The sequence below is a fragment of the Athene noctua genome, chromosome 15 (genome assembly GCF_965140245.1).
Source record: "Athene noctua chromosome 15, bAthNoc1.hap1.1, whole genome shotgun sequence".
NCBI lineage: Eukaryota > Metazoa > Chordata > Aves > Strigiformes > Strigidae > Athene > Athene noctua.
In genome coordinates, this window is record NC_134051.1 from 10981821 (window position 1) to 10999257 (window position 17437).

Here is a 17437-nt window from a genome sequence, read left to right on the forward strand (position 1 = left end):
ATGCTTCAGGACAAAAAAACAGACTTTGTATGACCAGTATTTGAAGCAGCCAATATTTTATCAGTTACTGTAATAAGAGTTCAAGAACTAAGAGCAGTTTAAACACAGCTAAGTTTTTTCCTTCCCCTCTGACAAAAGGATTACTATTCTACAGACTGCCTAAACAGAAATATATCACCTATGTTTTCTATTCCAAAACACAGTTATCTCTAATATTTATATGCGTCATCATAAGCAACATTTCCAAAGCTTGACAATGTGACTGTTCTTTTGAACTCACTGTACTAGTTTAGTTGCTATAATGTTAAAATACAATCCCTCTGTATCAAGTTACAGAAGTTAAAAATGGATAAAGCAGATAGGGAAACAAAGGTAATGCTGAATTTTATAAACAGATCAGTATTTCACTGAACTTGAATTAATAAAAAGTAGCATTACCATCTAAATACTGTTCTCAGGTTTGATTATGGTTTAATGTAAATTTACCTTCATGCTACCTAACACAAAATTCAGAGTGGGGTTGTGGTTTGGGTTTTTTGTTTCTGTTTTTTTTCTTTCTTTTTTTCTTTTGTAAAGGCATTTGAGCTTAAACTCAAAGTCCTCCAACTCATTAAACAGATAAACTGTTTCTACAAAGTTACAACAAAATTCTGTTAGAATAGATTAATGAAACCTGGTCCATAACGATGTTGTCTCATATATTCAAATTAAATACAGCTTATAAACATCAGAAAGACATCACAAAAAAGACGTTTCATTCAGCACATGCAGTCAAGGGTCCAAAAGCAACAGAGATTCAGGATTTGGCAGCCAACCCTGCCCAAAGCCAAATCCTCCTTCACTTCAAATTAGTGCCGCTATTGTGCCAGCAGCACACAATTGCACCTAGCCAAGAAAAAAAAGGGTTTTTTCTTTACATATAAAGAAAAAGTAACCCACATCACAAACAAGAGCTAACCCTGCCAAAACAAGAAAGGTGATCTGGTAACAATGTGTCCACAAGTATTATTAAGCTATTCTGCCACGTTGTGTAAAAAACCCCCAAACCAACAAAAACTTTATTTAATAATTAAAAAAAGATACCTGATCAAACAAATAGACTGTCACATCATCAAAGAACGTTACAGCCTTCTTCTCATTTTGCCAGTGCTCATGCTGCCTTTCATCAAGAGGTTTTGGAAGTTTTAACAAGCTTCTCAGATGTTTTCCATCATCCTTGTCAGTAAGTATCTCGGGTACTTGATGAACAGTTTCATCTTCACTGTCAGAACTCAGACTATGCATATGAAAAGTCCTCATGTCATCCTCAGAATCACTGTTTTCATCCTCCTCATCCGCATCATCACCATCTTCTAAATCAAGCATTCCGGAAACATCGAGTTTGCCAAGGTATTTTCCTTCAATATCTGGCTCTTTCAGTTTTTGTCCTTCAGTGTGATAGAAGGACTTCTCACTGTTACTCAAATCTAAAGGACTGTGTATGTTATGCAGAGATTTCAAGTCTCTGTGTGAAAGAAGTTCTGAAGTATTAGTGCCAACACAAGAGACAGTTTTATGGGAAGTCTCAGATAGTTTTATTTCATCCTGTAGGTTACTTTCCATTGATACTTCCAGGGAATTCAGAGTTGCCTCAGACCACTCATCAGGACACTCCTGCATCCTTACATCCATCTCTTGGATCTCTAAGTTGTGATTTAGTTCTAATTTTGTATTTTCATTACTGGTATCCTGGTAATTCCTTACATCACATTTTTGCTGTCTCTCTTCAAAACTGTAATCCTCTTCTGTACTATTCTCTCCCCTGTTTGAAGAAACAACACACATCGTCTCTCTTGACAGATTTACAGTCTCTTCAGTTCTTTTATCTGGCTCCGAATCATTATCAGAGAAATAGGCAGAGTCTCTATAGGAGTTTTGATTTCCACCCAGAAAAACCTTTGGGCTTATTTCAAAATTGCTGTTCACTGCATCTAAACAAGCTGCTGCTTCTGAAACAATTATGACTGGATTAGAAGGTAAAGCACTGACATTGCTCTCACTGACAACACAGAGAGGAGTATCTACACTAGAAGTATCCTCAACAGTGATATGAGAAGTCCATTCTGGGGATTCCAGGTTCTCTGTTTCATAGCCACTGTCAGCAGGTCTATCGGGTGGCAAAAGTTTCTGAGGACTTTGAGCCTGTAAAGATTCTAAAACCTCATTTACATCTAAAGAATCCAAAGAATCGGGCGTCTCTAAGGCTTGTTCCACAGTTTGTATAGGAGATGGGCTGTCTTCCAAAAGACTATCCTGACTTGTACAGTCTGAAGTAGCAACAGAAATTAAGGTCACCTCTTCTGGAACATCCTTACAGTTCTCAAAATTCTTTGATGTTTCTTGCCTTTCTTCCAATAAACATTCATCTTTTTTTAATATAGGAGACTTATCTTGCAAGTTTCTTTTTGCATCTTCCTGATCACCACATTTTTCTCTATTAAAAGCTACTACATCAGACTTGAAAAGAATTCCCTGTTTTATTTGTGCATCACACTCATCTGTTTCAACAGCAACACCATAATATGGATTGTTTCCAACATTATTATTTTTGGCATTATTGGATAACTCTTCTTGACAGAGAATATCAATATTACAGGACACAACTTCATTGACTTCCACATTTAATAATTCTTCCTCATCCTTCAAATAAGAAATATTTGCATGTTTATCACATGACCTATGTGCTGCAGATGGACTAGAGGATGCCTGCATCTCTACAGCAGTCGAAGACTGAGAATTTGGATCTTTATTCATTGTCACTGGGTTAAAATTTTCGTCTTTCACTGTTCTAAGATTTTCATGTATTAAAGAAAAGACCTGTGCATTTTCAGCCAGCACAGGCTCAGGCTCTACAGAGTTTCTATTTGACGTTTCCAATACACTTTTTAGAACACCTTCTGGCTTTTGCCCATAATCACTGCTGGTTTTGTTAGACAATAACCCCGTTAATAAGTTTTTCTCTTGAAGAAATAAGAAGTTATCAGAAAGTTCCTCTAAAGTTACCAAGTCAGACTGGTTAGAGATGTTTTCACATAAGGAAACGGTTTCCTTTTCAGAAGCATGACTAGAATACTCCTTCTCAGAAAGGCCTACTGCCTTTCTAGCATCTGTGTCTGAGTTTAAAACAGCTGGTTTAAAGTCTTTAGGAATTTCATTTGTTTCAACAAAACTAAGTATTTTTCTGTTTGTCAATTCTTCTGATCTGTCAATGTCATTAAACATATTCTGGAAAGGACTTTCTGGACTGCTGGTTGCAGGCAAAAATTCCTCTTTAGTATCAGTATTGTAGTGGAAGAAGTCCCCGTCAGTGCTAGATTCTTCAACATCAAGATCCCTGAGAACCGTGAAATGAGAACTTTTTTCTTGCACAGCTTCTTGATGATCAACTTCTGTAGTTAGCACAACTGATTGGTTATCAAAATTCATGCTGCAGCCACTTCCTTTTTCCTCTAATTGGATATAGTAGTCATTTCCAACAGAAAGCTTATGTGCATCAAACACAGGTAACACTCCAGGGACAGCAAGTGATGCTTCTTGACCACTTCCATCCTGTGCTCCCGACCCTTGCTCTGAAAGCGACCTCTCAAAAACCTCCACCGGAAAGAAAATACTTGTGTATGTCATCGCTTCATCAGGATTCACATGACCACATTCATCAAAATGATCATGTTTAGCTGCCTCCCAGATATATTCAAAGCTGAGACCCTGGCTTGTTTCAGTTACAGTAAGAACTTCCTCCATCTCATGGCCAAGTCTATCTCCTGTGAAATGATCTAAGATTGGAAATGCAGAATTATTTGTTTCTCTATTTGAGGTGTTTGGTTTAAGAGCATTCCACTGCTGTTCAAAATCAATCTCCGAGTCCCTTTGGCTTTGCATGCGAAGGTAAGTTAAAAGTCTATGCACTTCTTCTGCTGTTGGTCTCTTTTCTGGAGGTAGCCAGCAGAACTGCAGAACTTCATACCTATACAAATAAGAAACATGTTTCAGTAGGTTTCATACTGAAAAGGAGTTTATAAGATTCAGATATCTAACAAACTAAGGAGCAACAATTAATATCATTGGCAGGAATTCCCATCTATAGCAATTCCTTTTACTCCCTTTAGGGGTTCTTTCCCAGGAACATGATTCCATGTCACAATTTAAGTATATTCAAGAGACCTCAGTAATTTGAGAAGCTTTCAGCAACTTTAAGAATGAATAAAAACATTTAAAGTTTACCATCTATCAGAGTATGGCTGCTCCAGACGTGGCTTGAAGAGTTTAACCTGCTTCTCCTTTATGACATGGGTTAGGACTTCCCTGTCAGAAAAGTCTGAGTAAGGCTGAGCAGCATTCTCAAACAGCTCCCATAATGTTACACCCAGGGACCTGAAAAAGAGCAAACGACTCTGCATTCCAAGAACTATTTTGAAGTTGCTTTCCTAAGAAAGTAAGGATAGTGCAAAGCATAAATGGCAAGAAGAAACAAGTATCACTCTCCCATTGGTTCTATACTAACTTCAGAACCTGTTAACTCATTTTGTTTGACAGAATGCTAGAAGCCTCAAAAATAAAGTTGCTTGAAGGCAATGACTACGAAGGTAACACCAATTAAGGCAACAAAATATAAGAGGCTGCAAATGATTCAATTATGGAAGAAACCCCCACAAATTAAAAAACCAGAAAATGCCTATTTAGAGAAGGAAGACAAAAAAACCTTATGGTTAGTCCAACAGTAGGAAAAGCTTTCACCATAAATTGCAGTTATGGGTCTAACTGCTAGAAAACTAATCTTTGTTTCACTTTTCATAAAATTACTTGGTTTTAAGCTGCAGTACTCAGAAGCCACCTCTTTGCTCAGTGCTGTATACATACATACATGTATACTGCATACAACACTAATCACATTTCCAGTGATTAGAGTTGATGCTGATCTTTGGGTAACCCTTCCTTGCTCAAAATGCAAAGTAACTGACTCTGCATTACAGTAGAGTAATTTACATTGGAAGGGAAGTAATCTAGTCCAAGTCCGTTCAAAGCAACTCTGTATAAGAGGCACTAAAATTCAAGTTGGCAACCTTACAACCCTGGCTGCTTCTAGTTTAGATGAACAATATGATCTGAGGAAGCCTGCTTGAAGAGTGCAAGGAAATCAGTATTTAGATAACTTCTATCTATCCCACTTGATTTCTGCAACCCGACCTTTAAATTAGCAAAGAAAACCTAGTCTACTATTTAACAACCTTAGAATATAAAAGTAGGAATTTAACTACAATGTCTTCAAAATTCTTAGCCTAAACCTCAATTTCCATTATGCAAATTTCTGAGGAACTGAAAATTGAAGTGATTTCAAAAAAGTTCATCTTCAAGATTTTCACCAGCCATTATCTATAAGCTCTTTGGTAGCAGGGACAATTAGTTGCAGCCCTCATATGCTGCAGCAAGAAATTAAGATGCTACAGTTCTACCAATGGAACTTGATCGGGCTCTAGTGGTATCAACTTTTTATGTCATTCACAGCTGTTACATTACTGGAAAAACCATTTACCATTTCCTTCCTTTATAAACATTTGAAGGCATTTGGCAAATACACAGTAATGACTTTTATTAGTATAAACACCTTTTCTTCTGCATGTTTTTCTTCTAAATGTTTTTTCTTAATCTAACTGTTCTCTCAACAGATTTCTATGCATCCTCCCAAAGCAAGATACAGTTTCAGGTTTGTAGAGATCAACATACTGTACATTCAATGAAATAAAAAAAAGTTTTATTTACTTTTTCATCAGGCCAATATTCAATTTAACTATAAATATTATTTACTCCTTTGTGAAAATATGTTCACAAATCTCTTGAAGTGATTTTAAAGTCTACTACATACCATATGTTGCTGTATTTATTTTGCTCTGCTGATAACAGTCTGTCTTGAAAACTTGTTACTAACTCAGGTGCAGTCCATCGGAGAGGAAAAAGTTTCTTCTCATCTGTCTCAATATAATCTTCCTAAATTATTGATAAAAGAAAACAAAGACAGACTGAACAAACATTGGATCAACTTCCACAAGTTGACAGTCTTTTCCTTAATATGGTTTTATGTGATCCCTATGCAAAAAGTTAGAACTAAAAAAATTAATCCCATTTTCCCCAAGTAGCAGAGAATAATGCTATAGGAAAGGCATTCACAGTTCATTACATACTAGAAATAGCGAATGCCAACTTCTTGTTTAAGGTTGGTACTCAGAAAGCATTTTTAATTAATGCCTTGAATTCTTTGCTTTCTTGATATATTTAAATACTATGCACATTTTCATTAAGAAATTTGACTTTTTCCTTTCTTAAAACATTAAAATGAATTTGTGCATTTTTTAGGACTACTGTAAATAGAACCTAAAAAAAAAAAATCAGATTTAACCAGAAGCTTCCTTCTACAGCATAAATTCCACTCAACCCTAGAAAGATCATCGATTCTGTTACATGAGCTTGCTACAGTTATTTGGCAGTTCAAGTCCATTATTCACAAAAAGGACAATCTAGTATCAGTTTATAACTTTAAAGTATGCTTGTTATAACCTTAGGCCCCAAATACTTAAAAAAAAAAAAGCAGTACATGACTAGATTAACTTACCTTAAACCTACTGAATCCTATACCATAATCTCCTACTTTGACATTTAAATCGGATGTAAGAAAGCAATTTCGTAAGGCCAAGTCACTGAAAAAGCAAGCAAATAAATAATGAGACCAAACCAAGAAGTTTTCAGTGCAAATACAGACAAGTGGGTTAAACACTTGTGACAAGTGACACTTCTTAGAACATTCAGGCCACAGTTTAAAGTATCAAATGAAAAGCTAACAAAATTCTTAAAAAAAGCACCAAAAAAAAGAAGTTATGCACAGTTCTAGCAAGTACAGGCCATAATAGCAGATCAACAATATGACACAGTAGTGCTGAAGAGTCAACATCCACACTATATATACTTCAACAGTTTTGTTCACATGACCTGTAGTCCAATCCCATAGACGTAAATCCTACTAAAGGCTGAAGCAAGCTAGGTGCAAGAAAGGTGTGCTCCTGAAGTAACCTTTCTGATTTGCTCTGAACGAAATTAAACCAGTCCATGCACTCCAAAAGACCAACTCATAATGCAAACCCACGCACAGTAACTGGGGAGATAAATTTCAAAAGTACTACTTTGATCCAAACTACGTGTTAAGATAATGAAAATGTAAGCAACAAGAGAACTAAGTTTTAGAACCTATACAAGCCAACAATTGATTCCCTGTCTCACTGGAATATGCAGACATGGTAGTTCTATGTAAACACTCATCACTTTCAGAAAACACAAACACTGATAGGGCCTCTCCTTACAATAAACTTATCGGACAAGATTTGTTTTGTGGCCTGAAGTATATGATTGCCCTTAGGCCCTCCCACATTTTCAAAACAGAATCAATTTAGAGCCACACAATCACAACACAATCTGTGTTCTGGAATCCAAAGAAAACATAGTGAGAAGGCAATTGCATGTAAAGATTTTATACAAAACCCCCAGACTATTATACTGTCCTTTCCAAACAAGTTCAAAATGTAGTAACTTCTCCAGAACAGTGAAGTATAGTCTTAAGCATTCAAACTACACACAGAATTTATATGCAATTATTTAATTCTAATAATAATCTTATCATGCAGATTACTTTGGCTATTCACATGCTTGAGTGATGTAGGTCCCTCTCCAGATAACAGCTATCACTCCATGTCTTGCATTTTAATTGTCATAAGCAAAATCTATCAACAATTCAGATCAGGTTTAAATACTTAATTCACTATATGATACTAAGCAACTAATAATACCTTATACCTATAGTTAAGTTCCTCTAAATAACAAACCCATACATTACACATGAACTAGAACTACAGAGAGTATTCAAAAAAGACCATCAGGAAAAGTAATGTATTCCATAGAAGTTTAACAAACAACTCAAAAAGCCTTTGAATACCCACAGAAGTTGTTTCCAGTTCCCACCATACACCAGCCCACAAGTACTTATAAGTCAGCAGTGCTGCTGCAGTAATACCAAGAAGCTGTTTTAGGAAACTCATTGTACAGACTCAGAACTTTATGCAAGTTTAACGAAGCTGCATGCTTACTACAGAACTGTAGTTTGTGGAGCTCTTTGCTGTCACAGCTATCTCAAATGTTTTGCTTCTCAGTTTCACAGAAGGGTACCAGGCAATTATGTGCACTGACTGCACTGGAAAAACTCTACCATTGCTTGTGTGGCTTAAAAAAAGTCTGAAATACAAATGGTCTGAAAGCCACACAGTTTCCCTCCTTCAGAGACAGAAGAACATGTTTTTCTTTCCAGAGGCATAGAACTACACAGGTCAAAAACACATCTGAAGTATGCTCCAAAGCTTGCCAACTTGTTTTATACTATTTACTTAAATATCCTGGAAGAGAAAGTATAATTTTGGCTGCTTGAATTTACCACTAACAACAAAATCACTGATGCTGGAGCTTTACCACTTACTCTGACAGCATCAGGATAGTGTTGCTAGAAGTAAACATTTATAGTGAGAATCCTGCTGATCCACAGAATAATTATTTATCAAATTTAACTGTATTTCACTGAAAAGGTATTGTTGAATTTAATACCTACAGAGCCATGCTGCTGCAATACAAGAAACAGTGATCACTCAGTTTGACAGATACACTTGGCACTACCTTCATGTCATTTGAAACTGTTCAACAGGTTAAAAGAGTAGCTCTTCCCATCAGACACCAGCTGAGTTCAGGCTTTGGAGTTTTCTTGGGGTTTTGCTGTTGTACACCTGCACCTTTTCAGACTTCAGTTTGATAGTTCAGCTTCTCCCTGAACACAAGGTCTCTGTTTTCTCTAAAGTAGCAAGATGTGCATTGATAAGCTCTAGCACAAGTTCCTAACTTGCGGAAAGGGATGATGCCAGTGATGTTTCTACAGCAAAGAACATACTGACTCGATATAAAACCAAAATAAACTATCTTGTGATACCCAAGGTTTCATCAGGTAAGCCATGTTTGGGGAGCAAGTATTCTGTAGTATTTTAGTCATGACAAGTCTAAGGTTGATATCTTCTAATTCCTTGAATGTTTCATGAATACTTTTTTCCTTTTAAAACTAGGGCCATGCTTTCATTACTGATTGCATTAAAGAAATAAAGCATTTTCCCCACCAATTAAAATTGTTTTCCCATTATGATTTCTTCTAAATCTGACTACCTTCATTACTGAAGATTAGAAGGTTACATGAACCATAATTCAGTGAGAGAATACCTGCTTCAATCAGATTTTTTCATCTGAAGTCAGCTTCTCCCCTACTGCATTAGAAAAGTAGCATTATATTTTTTTTCCCATTGTTAGTTACAAATATAACAGACCATGAAACACAAGTTTTAAATTCCTATAATCTATTAAAAATACACAGCGGGTTAAGACTCATTCTCACAAAATTCTAACATCCCTCCCCTCACAATAAACAAACCAAACTTAACTTGGCCAAGAATTAATCAAACAACTACATCTTCTGGATTGGCTTAGCAATAGGTTGTGTTCTGTGGGCTGCAAACTTAAAAATGTAAGTGATCAGCTTTCAGCCGGGTGGGAGCTTAACACCACACCGCTGCAGTTGAATTAGCACCTTCATAAGCATCACAACTTCATGACTTAGAATACGTTGTTAGATAGAAGTTTGTTAAAACACTAGCTTCAATACACAGATTTTAATGAAAATATTTCCATGAATTTTAGAGTGCATCATAACTAAAAGTAATTAATCTGGAAAACATACCTATGCACAAAATTATGTTTATGCATTACAGCAAGTCCAGCAGCAATCTCACACGCCATTCTCTGTAGCAGCATTATTTGTGAATCTCCTTTGATGTGTTCCTGCTCATTGCAGATATAAGTTTTTAGGTCACCCTGCAAAAGAAGTTGAAAATACTTATCAGCCTTGTATGCTGGCTGAATCTGAAAAATATTTAATGAAGAACCAACTACCACATAACTTATTAACCAGATTTGTCTTAATAAAAAAAAATATCTCCTCAAGTTTCCAGTCCCCATAAGGATTCTTACAGAAGTCATCTAAGGCATACAGTATTGTCCTTTTAAGGGTTTTTTAATCACATCATTTAGTAATTAACATCCTACATCAGACTGCCACATAAAACCTGTCACACAATAATACTTCGCATTAAAAAACAGAATTTGATGAGCTTCTGTTTTTAAACAAGTTTTCAAGTGTTCCAAAACAGCAAAGCTGACTGTCTGGAATGTACAAGGAGATAGAAGGGAGAGACTAGAGAAAAGGGTTTCAGACATTGCCAGCTCACCAGAGCTTTAGATATAAAAAGCATGGTAATACATCCCACTCCAGTCAAAGAATTCAGATGATGGCAGCAGTTTTACTGAACCTAGGCAAAGCTGAGCAACAGACACATAATTAATGAGCCCACAGAAGTACTCCAAACATTACTAAAAAAAAGAACAGCTTTGAAATATAGGGAGAATAACTGAAAGTTGTCTAACATTCAGGATAAGGAAGACTATAGTAAGTGAATCCAAGCAAGGGAAGAGAACAAGTTTCTCATGCCATTATTGTTCCTTACTTTCACAGTTGGACTTCTAACCTAACACTCCTATATTTTTCTTATTTAAAATGCAGACTTTCTGTAAATTTAGCAAATTATTTCAGAGGATACTTTTGTTTTGAGACTGCACAATATAGTACATCACAACTTCTTTCACCACTGTAGCATTCTGAGCTCTAACTGTCCATGTCCATTGTCTGCCTGAATCTTGGGCCAGGAAGGAGACCGAAGGGAAGTCCTGAGCTGGACCAGACAAGAAGGCAGTCCTTGCACTGGCTAAAAAGCACTCTGATGTTCAGAAAAGACTGAAAAGCACTAAATTTCCTGTTCCTCTGGCGCCCATGTACCTTACAGAGCTATAAACGAAGCATCTCGTTCCTCCTTAACATAGTTAATCGAGGGTGACAATTTACAACTCTATTAGTTCAAGCAGCAGATGTCTGTGTGCTGCATTCAAATCTAACAGAGCAGTGATAGCTAAGGTGACAGTCACAAACCTGTGTTATAATTAATAAAATAAGAAGCAAGAGACAGTCTACTTAAAAGCAGACACTACTCCTATGTAAAACAACTTCATTTTAATTTTTTTAAATATAGATTCTAGAGTACACACAAGCAGCTATTCTTCCTTTATCTGCTCTTTATGTACTACTTATGCTGCAAGTAGCTATACCACCTTGGGGGAAAGCATGCATAACTACTAATACTGTTTAATGTTACAGAAGCCTTCATTACATTCTTTTTACCCTGTTTTTAGCTACTAATTAAGTAACATTTATGTATTTGCATCCTACAGAATTACATTTTAAAAAATGTTTCCCCAAAGAGTCTTCTGACTTACAATTACAGCTTTAATATCATACCGTATACATATGTATATATGCATAAACATTACATACACACACACCCCCCTTTGTACCTTGAAAGAACAGACTTACTAGAGCAGGGTTCCAAAAACTATGAAACTAACAGTGTCCATAACAAACACAGATGCCTAATTGTGCAGCCTAACAAATAAAAAAAATACCAAGCTTAACTGACTCTAGGTGGCAGCAAGCGCCTGAAGAAAGTCAAACTCTCCAAAATTGTCATTCATTAAAACAGCAACTGGTTACTTAGGGTTTGTCTCAGGTGGATTAAGTTCCTAGGATGCCTGAAACGCACTAAGGAATTGCTTTTTAATTTTTAAATGCATTAGTAACAGCAATGCTGTGTGGCATCCCTTATTTACTAAATTATTCATGTAGGCACACATTCTTGCAGGAAATACAACTTTTATTAAATCCAGCACCTTGAAACATACTGGTTCCATTTTCCCATTCTATTCTAATTCGGCTACAATCAAGGTTAAAAATACAAAACTTTCTCTTTTTTATTGCTTTAAAATGACACGGCTTATACCGATCTGGGGGAACCAATGAATACACTCAAGTGCTGAACTGACATCTGGAGGGACCTGGACAGGCTGGAAGAAGGGTCCAACAGGAACCTCATGAAATTCCAGAAGGATAAATGCAAGTCCTGCACCTGGGAAGGAAAAGCTCCTTGCAGCAATACAGACTGAGGACTGACCAGCTGGGCAGCAGCTCTGCAGGAAGAGAGCTGGGGATCTCGGTAGACAGCAGGCTGAACATCAACCACCTGTGTGCCCTGGAACAAAGACTGCAAGCAGCCTTCTGGACTGCCTAAACAGGACCAGAGCCAGCAGACCAAGGGAAGGGATTATTCCCTTCTACTCAGCACTTGTTAGACCACATTTAGATCCTGTGTCCAGTATCAGCTGCCCCAGAACAAGACAGAAAACAGATTGGAACAAGTTCAGCACAGGGACATGACAGTCAGGAGGGCAGAGCATTTCACTATTGGGAAAGGCTGAGAGGGAACTGGGCTCATTCAGCCTGGAGAAAAGGTGACTTTGGGAGCACCCGATAGCAGCTGTCCAGTATGTGTGAAGTTATCAAAGACTGAGCCAGACTCTACGGTGCGGTGCATGGAGAGAGGACAAGAGACAACAGGCCTGAGTTAAAACACAAGAAATTCAGATTGAGTACAAGGAAAACTGTTTTCCACATGAGGACACTGCAGCAGAGGCACATGTTGCTCAGAACTGTGCCATTTCCACCCTTGGATGTTTTCAAGATCCAAATGGACAAAGCCCTGAGAAATCTGGTCTGACCACAGGTTGACACTGCTTTGCGTAGGAGGTTGGAGTGGAGACCTCCTGAGCTCCTTGCTAGCCTGAATTAGCCTGTGATGTTTCCCTACCTACAAGCAGACAGTACCAATACATCAATACTATTCCCATACTATTTTATGAGCCACAAAATGGCCCTTTATCACACAGATTTTTTAACACAGTAAATATCAAAGGTTATACATATATGAATAAATATAGTTTTGTAATTTAAAGTTCTGCAAAATTCACTGTGCAAACGCCTAAATATAAAAAGCTCCATAGTCATGCTAGAAGAAGGCTCCACTTTCTCTCCAGCTTCCTCTGACACTCTGCCTCTTCCCTCCTCCTCTTCTAGGACTCCACGAAGAACTAAATTTCACCTTTTCTCCCATCCTTTTCAGTTCTAGTCAGGATCAGTTCAGCCATCTTTGTAAGTAAGTCTTAATATGCTTTTTCTCTGTAACAGCCAGAAGCCAGGGGCATATTTACATGCAGTACTCTGCTTTTCTTGTTCGTGCAAATTCTGCATTTGGTTCACATGAACACCCAAACAAATAGCTGAAATGACTTTTTAAACCAGTATGTACTGATGATGGGATTTTAGAAGTGTAAAGAGGTTAACAAATTATGTCTTCTGAACACTTTCTACCAAGTCAGAAAGCTACCTGCCAAGTCACACAATACCACATAATTGCCCCCTTTGAATTTCAGACAACTGAAAATACTACTCCTACCCCACACTCCAAGGTTGATTTGCCATGTAAGTACCTACAGCCACTACCATTAAAATGCCTGAAACTGGTGTATGGTATACAGCACCTATACTACCAGAAGGTTGTTTAGGCATAAGTGTAACAAACATTAAACAGTTCTGAGAGCATAAAGAGTCTTTGAACCCAACAGATCTGGTTTCTGAAGCTGTCATGACCTGTCAACGCCCTCCTCCTTTTTTTTAAACCATATACCACCGATATATCTACTAATTGCCTCATATCAATATTTACTATGATTATTAAACAGATTTGTTCACTCTTTGGTTAAGAAGTTTTCATTGCAAAGATTCTTTTTTGATTTGAAGATAATGTTTTCAAGTGGCAGTAACTGGAAGACCACCAAGCAAAAGAAAGAACCAACCACTGCAGGCAGGCACCTTCCGCTAACAGCAACATCCCTAAAGCAAGCTAGAGGGCATTCCAGGCAAATACTGCATCCTGCTGATCTCATCTGCTCCGGGAATTGCAAGACTTGAAGAAGAATTTCTGTAAGAATTTGATAGGCAAATCAGCCTCACAATATACATGCTACTTCCACATTTGAATAACTTTCCTTTACTCATAAATTATGTCAATCCATTAGAGGGTTTGCTGTGCTGACAAAATGCTGGCCACACATGGCTGAGTAATATATTAAAGTTAATAAGCCAGCTACCACTATTTTTAACCTGGCATCATTCTACAATGTTTAACAGTGAACAGTTAACTATTCATAGCAGACTGCACCAACATACTAAGCAAACTAATATGGGTGGGGTTGGTGGGGGTGTAAGAACTTAGTGAGCATTTCTTTTTATATTTACCAATCTTTAAACAATTTTAACACAAAGGAAAATTAGGCTTTAAAAGCTTAAATCACTCGTGCAACTGACCTCTCCTGCTTCTTACCCAGCCCTGCAAAGCAAGAGACACACAGCAGCTTGGATTACATTATAAAATAGGCTAAGCATTAGCAAATGCAGTTACTGCATATATAACCAAGCAATCTCGAGTAACAGAAATGTGTAAGTAGTTTATACAGCCAAGAAAACAAATCAGTTAGCCTGCATGACATTCAGCACTGCTACCACGACAGTTAGCTCTGGTATCTCTGTGCCAGTTTCCAGTGCCTCTGATCAAGACCTTTCAGTGCCAAGAAGCCTGGGAACTGATAACCCAACAGGGCTGTCTCAGCAGCTATACAAGGTCAAGTGACCCTAAAAAGGCTACAAATCTTAGTAAGAGAAGTTGCAAAAAGGGGACATGCTGTGCTAAGTTACGAATTTGATGGCGTGCAAAGAAAACAGCCACTCTACCCTCTAGAGTGTGTTGGTCAGAATAGCCACATTACTTAATAGAGCAAACTTGCAAAATGAGGTCTACATTGCTGAAAGAGCCTCAGAAGAACTTGTCATCTGAAGATATTTAAATTTCCTATCCAACACAGTTGACGTATTTGTCACCTTTTTTCTTAACCATCAAATTCTTAATAAAGTAAGTACAAGGGATTAAAACAAATTTATTCTTTGCTGTATAAACAGACACAATACCAGTAACACAAGGTAAAGAGCTTTTAGCATAGCATTATACTACTGCTAGCAAAACACGTACACATTTCTCATCCTTCCCATCTGAACAATATATAGTCACCACAGACACTAGAACCTTTAGTCAACTACTTCAACCGCATCTGCCCCATGTTCTTTCTGCTGAAGAATAAGACTCTTCCATGTTCTGAAATCACCTCCATACCCCCAATTTACTCCATTTCAGAAAAAAAAATAAAAAATAAAAGAAGCTATCAGCTTTCAAAATCACTTACTAAAAGCCTGAAAAAATCCAAGTAACTGCCATCCAGCCACAGTGATAAAAAGCAGCTTCTAGAATACCAGCCTACTGACACTCCACTAAAAACCTGTCTACTATAAAAAGCTATCTAGCCATACCTTCTATTCCAAATGGTGCCGTCTGGCTTCCTTCACATTTCTCCCTTCTTCATGTCTCTCCTCTCCCCTCACTCCAATACTGCTACCTCCCACACTAGGCCCTGGGACTACAACAGGAATTAGTGACATACAGCCATACTGAGCTAACTTACTGCACTCATCTCAATCTCTGCATAAAAGCGTTCAAGCGAACACCGTTTTGTCTGCCTAGCCCCTGTATATCTGAACACAATGAATAAAATACTATGATGTCTAGGAGATACTCAGCTCCACCAAGTAAGAACTCTTTACGTGAGCCAGACTGTTAGTATGAAAGTCATGATTAACTCACTATAATTTTCTAAAAACAAGTTTTAGTTCACTTGGAATAGAAATCAGCACAGATATTTATTTTCCATTCCAAAGAAATTACCTAACCACATTCAAATTTATAAAACTACCACTGTGGCTGTCAAGCTTACTGCCCCCAGCTGAAGTAAAAAAATCTATTTTATCCCCTTAAGTAAAATCCTTTCCAGACTACTCTGCAGGATCATGACAATTTCTGGCATTAATCACCAGGCATCAAACAAAAATATTAATTTTTTCCTGTATACTTAAAGTAGGGCAATCTTTAACTACTTAAAAACATGGCAACAATTAAATCTGATTTGGATATGTATCTATTAGACTCTATAAAATTCAATTCTCTTTCAAAGTTCCTTTTAAAGAACCTCCAGTTTGAGTAGCAGGTTTAAAAATCAGTAAGTAGTATTCTATTTCTACATATTGAAAAACTATAAAAAACATTATCTGGCTAACCTTAGGCACCTACTTTTTAATTCTTAGCAAAAAAGAAACATTTCATTTTGATCAGTCATTTTAAGAGTTCAGGCATTTCTTCCATTTAGTGAAGAATGATTTTATCAGCACTTCTGCCTCATTAATTTACCACAGCTCATAAGTTTGAGCAGAAGAGCAGTGATGAAAAATAGTTATTTAAGGTCATAGTTTAACTGATGTTTCTCAAGAAAACTCAAAAAGTTCATGTTAACTCTTATTTAAAGTGCTTGAGGCAACCGATGTCAACTAAAACCATATTTGCACACCTGAGTTTAAAGGAAAATTCTGTAGTAGTGAACCTGGTAAAAAAAGGATCTTACTGAATTTTATAAATGTAAGCTATTTTACTTCTGAAAGACTTATTTCTTAATATGTGCACTTCTGAGTTCATTTCTGTATTGACGTTTTGCAAGGAACCCTGCTTTAAACGCTACCTAAACTTTAAAAGTAGCTATTTAGCCAATGTTTAGATAGCCACCTGGAGTTCCAGGTTGGTTTGTTTTCTGAAGATGTGTTATGCTACAATAAAACAATTCTGGTCTTTCCAGACCATGGATGAATCACCATATCCAAATTTTAATCTCCAAAGATTCTCTGTATACTGGACATAGTTCAAAGTTTCTCACCACATTCATGTAAGTTCCAACACATGCCCAGGAATGCAGTGGCTGAGCAAGGTTTTTGTGCAACCATCCCTCCCATCTTCAGTGGCCTTTGTGACACTAACAGCAGAGCAGAAAGCAGTGAGAACACTTCGCTGTGCTCTTAGCATTTCTTTTGGTGCTCAGGAAGCACAAGGCAGCACTTGCTTGGGGCAGGTGGGGAAGTGAAAGAAAGGAAGGATAAGAAAGTAGGGAAAAGAACAATATAGTAACAGTAAGGATCAGGAAGTGGGATGATACTGAAAATTCTAGCTATTACAATACACATTACTGATTCTGCAGGTGAGCCCACCATTGCATTTTAGCCCAAAGCTGCACAGCATGGGTAAAATCTGGGCAGTCTGGAGGGAGAGAGGCAGAAGAGAAGAAATTCTTTGCTCAGTTTTCCTCAGTCAACATTTTCATAGACATGGTAATAAAAGCACACTAA

The 17437-nt window shown here is 37.3% G+C and overlaps 1 protein-coding gene across 1 annotated transcript in view; it reads right to left on the bottom strand.

Moving 5' to 3' along the window:
- LMTK2 (lemur tyrosine kinase 2) overlaps positions 1-17437 on the bottom strand; it is a 44047-nt gene that overhangs the window by 6343 nt on the left and 20267 nt on the right. Inside the window, exons 7-11 of the mRNA XM_074919125.1 lie at positions 9845-9978; positions 6644-6728; positions 5900-6021; positions 4261-4410; positions 1084-4003 (exon numbers count right to left, since the gene is read on the bottom strand). Coding sequence (XP_074775226.1) covers positions 1084-4003; positions 4261-4410; positions 5900-6021; positions 6644-6728; positions 9845-9978 — 3411 coding nt within the window. The remainder of the gene's footprint in view (positions 1-1083; positions 4004-4260; positions 4411-5899; positions 6022-6643; positions 6729-9844; positions 9979-17437) is intronic.